The 8,990-nt window shown below is 37.9% G+C and overlaps 1 protein-coding gene across 2 annotated transcripts; it reads left to right on the top strand.

The window, feature by feature from the left end:
• The first annotated feature begins 739 nt into the window (after positions 1-739).
• ARL4D (ARF like GTPase 4D) lies at positions 740-8,088 on the top strand. Of its 2 annotated transcripts, none has more exons than XM_070727006.1 (2): positions 740-817; positions 6,681-8,088. In XM_070727006.1, exon 2 carries the CDS (start codon positions 6,735-6,737, stop codon positions 7,332-7,334), a length of 600 nt encoding a protein of 199 aa, XP_070583107.1. In that variant the 5' UTR covers positions 740-817; positions 6,681-6,734; the 3' UTR covers positions 7,335-8,088. The 2 variants fall into 2 exon arrangements, with proteins under 2 accessions (XP_070583107.1, XP_070583106.1); XM_070727005.1 differs by lacking the exon at positions 740-817 and adding an exon at positions 4,831-4,910.
• The last annotated feature ends 902 nt before the right edge of the window (positions 8,089-8,990 follow it).

The raw sequence follows: 8,990 nt of genomic DNA, 5'->3' as shown, positions 1-8,990 counted from the left end.
CTGGGATGGGGGTGGGGGGTGGAATCTAGTGAGCAAGAGTCATCAGTCAAAATAGTTTATGCAGATATTATGACTTTGTGATAGTATTTGTGATAGGAAAAGCTAGGGAAGCTATTCTTTTTTGGATCTCTCAAAATCTCAGAATTACAAAGGACAATAAAAAGCCTGGAACAGAAATGCATACTCTTAAGACAGGGCAATTTCCATGGAGGCCCTCCTGCTTAGGTTTGTTCCATTTTAAATTTAAAGAAGTGTATTATGATTCATCACCTATCTTAGCACCTTCCAGAAATAATCCTACAAATTTCGGAAGTTTGAAGAGCACCACTTTTAAAAACAGGCAAGGCTTGTTCTGCCCCCCCCCCATTTTACTTGCGTTCAACCTACTCCTGTTGGTCGTCACCCCAGCACCCACACCGGTGGTAGTTGCCCCTTTATCTCTGCAGGATTTCCCCCAGTCCGACCACCTGCATCAGCCGCAGCCGGTGCTCCATTATTATCTGCCTGCGGCGCGCTTCCCAATGGTAGGCAGCCATTCTGCAGCGTGCTATTCTGAGTCTTGGCGAGAAGAAACTACAGCCTTGGTTGCAGTGACAGAAGGCCGGCAGGTGAAAACTCACAATGCTCTGGTGCCGGGCAACTCGAGACGCCAGCCGCTCCTTCCTACACGTAGCACAATTGGCCACCAGAGAGCAGCAAAAACCAAGAGCTCGATTTTTCTTGTATTCTAAAGCGAGGAAGGAGATGGAGGGGAGGGAGCATTATGGAAACAATGGAAAGTCCCGATCAAATTCGAGGAGCGAGCTGGCGGTTATCGGTAAAGCAAACTCCCTTTCCAAAGGTTCCATTTTTTAAGTTTACTGTGGAGTTAACAAGAATTGCGCACAGTGTGTTATTACTGCTAGTTCAAAAGTAAGGTCTTTAAATTTTCGTCTCTGCTGGGAAAATGCCTGGAACTCAATGCCTGGAACTCACTGCCTGACTCTGTTGTTTCTTCCCCTCACCCAAAATCTTCAATCTTTTTTTTTTTAAATATATTTTTATTTTATTTATATGACTTACAAACATTTAGACATCAAACAATACAACATTAAACATTTACACTTAATATATTTACAAGATTTATTTTTTAACAATTCTATTTACTATACCTTTTTCTTGATTTCCACCCAGTTGTAAATTTTTTCCCACACTTTGTAATAGTCCTTATTTTGTTGGTTTTGAATTTCGTATGTTAATTTGCTAAATTTGGCGCAGTCTAATATTTTTTTAATTACCGTTTCTTTGTTTGGAATCTTATCTTGTTTCCAGACTTGTGCATATGCTAATCTTGCAGCAGTAAGTAAGTGATTTATTAAGTAGTAATTTTCTTTGCTATGTTTGCCTCTAATTATGCCTAATAAATACATTTCCGGTTTTATTTCAATTTTATAGCCCAATATTTCTTCCATCCATGCCCTAATTTGAATCCAAAATTTTTTTGCTTCGTTACATTGCCACCATATGTGGTAGTATGTTCCCACTTCTTTTTTACACTTCCAACATTTGTTACTAATGTTTACATTCATTTTGGCTAGGCATGCTGGCGCATAATGCCATCGGAAGAACATTTTATAAAGATTTTCTTTATATGGTGTTGACAAAGTCATCTTATAATTAACTGACCATAGTTTTTCCCAGTCTTCTAGCTGAATTGCATATCCAAAGTTGGTCATCCAAGATATCATGTTAGGTTTAACAATTTCTTCGATGTTTTCATAGTTTAATAGATAAATATACATTTTGGTTATAAATTTTTTGTCAGATCCTGTCAATATTTTGTCTATTTCATTTTGTTTATTACATATTCCAAATTGTACCAAGTCCCTTTTATATCTGCTTTGAATTTGGTAATATGGAAGCCAATCTATTACTATACCTTCCTCTTTAAGTCTTTCTCTAGTTTTAAGACTTCCTTTAGTATTTAATAGGGCTTCGTAGGTTATTTTTTGTTCTTGGCTTATTATGTTTGGATGAATTTGAGCTTCTAGAGTGGATAGCCATCTGGGAATTTCATTGTAATGTTTTTTCCTGACTTTCCGCCAGTGTGTCAATAGTGTATTTCGAATTTGGTGTTGTTTAAAGTGAGAATGTTTTGAATGTTCTTTTTCCCACAAATGTGCGTGCCATCCTTCATTTATATCGTGGCCTTCTATTGTTAGAATTCTAGGATTTTCAAGGTTGACCCATTCTTTAATCCATAGTAATTTAGTGGCTTGGTAGTATATTTCTAAGTTGGGTAAACCGAATCCTCCTCTTGTTCTTAAATCTTGTAGGGCTTTCATGTTTATTCTAGGTTTTTTATTGCACCAGATAAATTTAGAAATTATTTTATTTATTTTAGCAAAGAATGATTTGTTTAGTTCTATTGGTGCTGTTTGGAAGAGATAGAGCCACCTTGGAAGTATATTAGACTTTATTGTATTGATCCTTCCCATTAAGGATAGATTTAACTTTGACCATTTTTCTAAATCTTCTTTTGTTTTTGTTAATAATTTTATATAATTTAGTTCTTTCAGTGAAGAATACCTTGTCGTAAACCAAATCCCTAGATATTTAATTTTTTTTTCTATTTGAAAACCTGTTTCTTTTATTAATATCTTCAATCTTAAATTATCTACAGTTGACCTCTACCCTTTTCTAAGAGGTCTGTAAGGGGCATGCATAAGTGCACCATTGTGCCTACTCCCTGTCCTTCTGTCCTATTATCCTTGTTATCACTGTTATGTTAATACGAACTATAATTCTATACTTGTTTGACTAAAGAAAGAAAGGGAGGAAAGAGAGAGAGAGAGAGAGAAAAGAAGAAAGAAAGAAAGAAAGAAAGAAAGAAAGAAAGAAAGAAAGAAAGAAAGAAAGAAAGAAAGTGACTACAGTTGCTCCTGAGAATAAGGTATTATACTAAGCATATTTTTGAACACTGGATCATGATTCCTCCTCAGCTTAATTGGTTGCAAAAGGCTTGCAAGTCTCTTTCCTGATAATGGTGAGTGTTATTATAGAAGTCTTGAGTGCCGCTCATGACGATTCTTTGCAAAGTACAAAAGTGCAGACCTACTTCATACAAAAATAGAATAGAATAGAATTCTTTATTGGACAAGTGTAATTGGACACACAAGGAATTTGTCTTGGTGCATATGCTCTTAGGGTACATAAACAGAAAAAGATACATTTGTCAAGAATCATGTGGTACAACACTTAATGATTCTCATAGGGGTCAAATAAGCAATGAGGAAACAATATTAATAAAATCTTAGGATACAAGCAACAAGTTACAGTCATACAATCCTAAGTGTGAGGAAAAGGATGATAGGAATGATGAGAAAAAACTAGTAGAAATAGAAGTTCAGGCTTAGTAAAAAGTTTGACAGTGTTGAGGGAATTATTTTTTTAGTAGAGTGATGGCGTTCAGGAAAAAACTGTTCTAGTTTTTCTAGTTTCTAGTTGTCTTGGTGTGCAGTGCTCTGCAGCAGTGTTTTGAGGATAGGAGTTGAAACATTTTATGTCCAGGATGTGAGGGGTCAGTAAATATTTTCACTGCCCTCTTTTTGACTCGTGCAGTATACAGGTCATCAATGGAAGGCAGGTTGGCAGCAATGGTTTTTTCTGCAGTTCTCATTATCCTCTGTGTTGTTTTTGTTGGGTTGCAGACAATTATAGAAGTGCAGATGACAGACTCAATTATTCTTCTGTAGAACTGTATGAGCAGCTATAGAGACAGAGCCCTATAGACTTTTCTAGTTTAATTTTTATACGAACCCAACCTAACCCTACCCATTTGGCTAAAAGCCGTGGTTTATGGCTAAATGTTTGCGAACACAGGCAGGCGGCCCATAACTCAGAATTCCTTTAAATTGTGTAGTTCCCAAATTTTGGTTTTGGGTGAGTGATTTCCAAGGGGGGAAGACAATTGCCTATATCCTGGAGTGTGGCCTCCACTTTGATTTCATGCTTTTCACAAGCAAGTCAGGAGTGTCCAGGGACAACTGTTCTCTTCGAAGTAAAACGAGCAGTGAATGCCCTGAATCAGTGATGGTGAACCTATAGCACAGGTGTCACAGGTGGTACGCGGAGCCATATCTGCTGGCACGCAAAGTGTTGCCCTAACTCAGCTCCAACACGCTTGTGCGTGCTGGCCAGCTGATTTTTGGCTCGCAAAGGCTCTGGGAGGGTGTTTTTGCCTTCCAGAGAGCCTCGAGGGGGGTGGAGGAGGTTGTTTTTACTCTCCCCTGGCTCCAGGGAAGCCTTTGGAACCTAGTGAGGGCAAAACATGAGCCCACTGGGCCAACTAGAAGTTGGGAAACAGGCTGTTTCCAGCCTCCAGGCCTGTGGGGAGTGGGGGAAGCTGTTTTTATCCTCCCCCAGGCATTGAATTATGGGTGCGGGCGCTTGTGCATGTGCGATAGTGCACACGCATGCTATTTTGGCACCCTAGGAAAAAAAGATTTGCCATCATTGCCCTATATATAGTAGAGCTGATAGGGGGGGGGGGATACATTTTTCACACCTGCCCGGGGACAGGTTGTGGCTTTTATTTTCCTCTTTCACATAACCCCGAGTTAGCTACAGATTTTGGAACTAAATCCCCGCATCCCTTTCAAACAAGCCCCGGACCAAGCGGAGTAGGAGCAGAACTCTCGCGAGCTTTTAGTTGGCCCTCTTGTTCCCGCCTCCAGCACGGCCCCGCCCTTTTGCAGCCATCCACGCGCCAGGCAGCCGTTGACTGGTGCCGAAGAAGCCCCGCCTCCTTTCCCCAGCGACCGCAGCTTCTCTTAGTAGCTGCCGGTTGTGCGCTTGAGGAGTTTCTGCAGTGCCGGCTGGGTTTTTGCGGACTGCGAGTGTTTGGCTGTCAGCTTCGATCCCCGATGGAGGTAAAGTTCCCACTAGTTTTTGTTCAGCAGATCTGAGTTTGGTCTGGATCCCGGCGTGTATTTTCAGTACCAAATTAATTTCATGTTAAAAATCGAAAGAGTATTTTAAATTAAAAAGTCACCGGAATATATGAGTTGCTTCCCTCTCTCCGGGGACTAATTACAAACCACGCTCGGTACTTGTTACCTAAAAATCCAGGGCGTTGGTCTAAGCCGGCATCTTTTCTGCTGTTTAGATTCTCTAAAAGAAATGGGCAGCTCAGAAATAAAAGATTTGTATCGGTTGTGCCGTCTCTCATCGCCTGCCTGCCTGTTAGAAGTTGCGCCGTGAGATCTGCGTCCGTAGTTTATAATTAAGAACCCCCCTTGTTTTTTTTGTTTTTATTGTAGGAAGAAAGCAAAACATAAAAAGCTGTGTGCAGCTCCTTCTCTGATGCATTTGTGGACTGAAAGTTTGCCGGTCCACGTTTTTAAATTGCAGTCTTAATTTTAAAAAAGGCTACCCGCCGTCACCTGCAGTTGATAGGGCTAGGTTTGAAGCCTACAGTTTGTCTGCTTTGTAGCCTGCTTTTAGATGCAAATCTTGCTATTTCTTTGCATAGTAAGGGGGGGGGAGTCCAAGGGACTAGATTTTAGCTGAGAGGCATATAACATTCAGTATTGATTATAATATCCAATTACAGCTGGGTATAGGAAGGAAGGAAAAAATTATTCTTCCGATTATATATAAATATCCATTCCTCAAATGCTTCCTCTTAAGAGAAATAATGAAGCAGCTTTCATATTAGAAAACATGACACAGCTTTGTTTTATAGTAAATGTTGTGCATGTTTGTAATTGATAATATTTTGAAGACTGACTGGAAAATTCTTCTTGACAAAAATTGATTCCTGTTATGAGTTAACTAAAATTACTTAATTCTGGCTGATCATTATCTATCTGGTTGGGAGAGATTGTCTTTTAGAATATTAAAGCAAAAATACTTCCTGGCACCCTAATTACATTGTACTACACACAATAAAGCATGTTTGAATTAAATTAGATTCATAAAATTTTATATAGCAATAACATTTTTCATAAGTCCCAGTCCATTTGATCAGAATGGATTTAACTTGCATTTGTTAGAATTTAAGGTGCAAGAACGCATTTTGTTTGTGAAAAAATGGCATGTACATACCGGTATTTTGGATAAATGGAAAAAAATTATAATACAAAAAATAAATATTAATCATGTTAGCCATAGACATTATAAATTTTGTTTTAAGCTAATAATTTTTAGGCCAACTCATTGGCCTAAAAGGTAGAAGCTTTGGAAATCAGAAGATTCTGTAATGTGGATTGTAAAGAAGAATATTTTAGGAATAGTCATGACCAAGAATTTTCAACAGAATCTGTGGAATCTCAGCATCTTCTATTTGTTGCAAAAGAATGACATAATAGCTATTCTATAGGTGGCTTCTTTACTATATGTCAGGTCAATATAAAGTTTAGCTTATGGTATTTGAGAGTTTTATTAATTACCGGTAATTTGGATTCATTTTGATTATCTGAAGAATATCTTCATACATGATATAGGCCTTGAAGAAAAGCTTTATCAGTTTTGTTCTTAATATCCAAAATAATGGACCCTGCATATGTGGCTAGGATGAAGATTAAAATTACATCTTTAGATACGACTAATACATAGATAACTCAATACAAATACTGTATGCTTTCATGGGTTTAAATTAAGTATTAACTCTAACTCTTCTTTTTGTCACAATTTCTTAGCTGCTGTGAGCAGTGATCATCTATTGGTGCTTTTCAAGATTTGGTGTTAATCCAATGACTATGGGGAATCAGTTGGCCCCCCTGCCTCCTTTCCTGCCTCACTTGCAGGCTCTTCATGTGGTCATAGTTGGGTTAGATGCAGCTGGCAAAACATCTCTGCTTTACCGTCTGAAGTTTCAAGAATTTATCAAGAGTGCACCTACCAAGGGCTTCAACATGGAGAAGATCCGGGTGCCACTGGGAACCTCTCGCATCATCACTTTCCAAGTATGGGATGTGGGTGGCCAGGAAAAGCTGCGTCCTCTCTGGAAATCCTACATGCGCCGAACAGATGGGGTTGTTTTTGTAGTGGACTCAGCAGAGGTTGAACGTTTGGAAGAGGCTCGGGTTGAATTGCACAGAATTGCTCACTCCTCAGACAACCAGGGAATCCCTGTGCTTGTGCTGGCCAATAAACAGGATGTGGCCCATGCACTCTCTGTAGCTGAGATAGAGAAACACCTTGGCTTACATGAACTATACGCTTCAACACAGAGCCACATCCAAGGTTGCAGTGCCATTAGTGGACTAGGCCTCCAGCCAGCCCTGGAAAAACTCTATGAAATGATTCTCAAACGCAAAAAAATTCTTCGCAATGGTAAGAAGAAGTGCTGAGAAACAATGTTTTCACTTGGACAAAAGTCACTAAGCAATTGCAAGCATGATTCATGGCAACTAATGAACCAAGTATTTAGTTTCTTCCTTGGTGGTTTTAATTATTGGACTAATGGGTTGTTGAATATCAAAATATTTATTATGTCTACTTACCTGTTTCTCCAAAGAGAATAAGCATCTGTTCAGATTGGAGAAGAAGAAACTTTTTTCAAAGTAGTGGGTTATGCTCTATGAATTCAGCAATCCTTTCATACTTACGTTTACCTTTAAAAAATATCTTCTTGGCTCTTTTCAAAGACACTTGTTTTTTACAGAAAGGATAACTGAAGTTATTAAAGAGATTGTTTTCCTACTTTGATAAAGCATCTTTGTCATCTTCAATATGTATTAGTTGAGCAACTGGAGTGTAGAGCTTCTTTGGGAAAAAGCAAGCATCACATACTATTTTTCTGGAAGGACCAGTAGCATTTCACCTTCAGCAAAGATGTGCTGGATCTCAAGGCACTGTAGATCATTTTCTCAGCATTTGCAAATTACATGAACAAGAAAATGACGAAAAGGCAGCTGCAATTGTTTACATTGTTTTGACTCCTTCACTTCTAATTATGGCAGCCTATTTGTTTGTTTTTAAAATGAAACAGCCAACTCTTCCGTTTCCTTAAGAGCAGAGTATGCCTTATTCATCATAGTCCCAAGTAGGCTAAAGCTTTGGCATAGTTCATTTTAAAAATAAAATATTTACCTTAGCTTTATCTGAGATGATGAATTGGCCTTGAATGTTATATTTGGAGAGAAAGGTAAAGGGACAAAGCGATTCATGAAATGAGAGAACCATGAGTGACTGTAAAATTGCAGATGTTTCTTTTCTGGAAATACTTGCCATTTCCAAGCACAACTGCCAGAAACGTAGATTTGGCATTTGGCTTATACTTTGATAAGAGTTTGAATTAGGGCAGAAATTCCAAATGAATTTTTCAATGTCTAGTAAAGAGTAATTTAAAAAAGCAAAGATTGTTAACAGGAATAAAATGCAGCTTCATATGATTAATAAATTCTTTTCAATGTGATTTTATGCTGTGAGCTTTTGAAAACTTTTTCCATTTATCTTTAAATTTCCTTTGCTTCACAGACAAAATTGAACATAATTATTATGTTTTTTGCATGAACACTCCAGTCATGCAACTCATATCTATGCTCAAGGGCAAAGGGAACGATATCCTTAGATACAGTTGTGCTCCCAGTAGTTCTAGCTTCCATCAATCAGATTAAGTAAAATTTTACATGATCAGTTTTGAAACCAAAACAAATGTACCATCTAGTAGCTTGATGCAATTCTAATAATACAATTGGTAGAGAAATCACTTTCCAGATGGATTTTGCAAAAACATTTATAGTGAAGATAACATTAATTCATAATTTAGATTAACTCTTTTTACATTATAAAAAATAAGACTTGTTTTGTTGATGGATAAAGAGTTAACATTCATGCTTATTCATTTTAATTTGAGCATTATCTTGCACTTTGTTTGCAGTCTGCAGTGGCAGTTTAACCAATGGCTCCAATTCTCTCCTTCAGTCAAATTCTTACTGAATTGTTATTTGGCTTCAGCTGAAATTATTGCTTAGTTTATAGCATATTTTTTTTTAAAAAAGTTG

Source organism: Erythrolamprus reginae, chromosome Z, assembly GCF_031021105.1.
Source record: "Erythrolamprus reginae isolate rEryReg1 chromosome Z, rEryReg1.hap1, whole genome shotgun sequence".
Lineage (NCBI taxonomy): Eukaryota > Metazoa > Chordata > Lepidosauria > Squamata > Dipsadidae > Erythrolamprus > Erythrolamprus reginae.
Note: the sequence above shows the minus strand (reverse complement) of the source record. Positions and strands in the feature narration are given on the sequence as shown.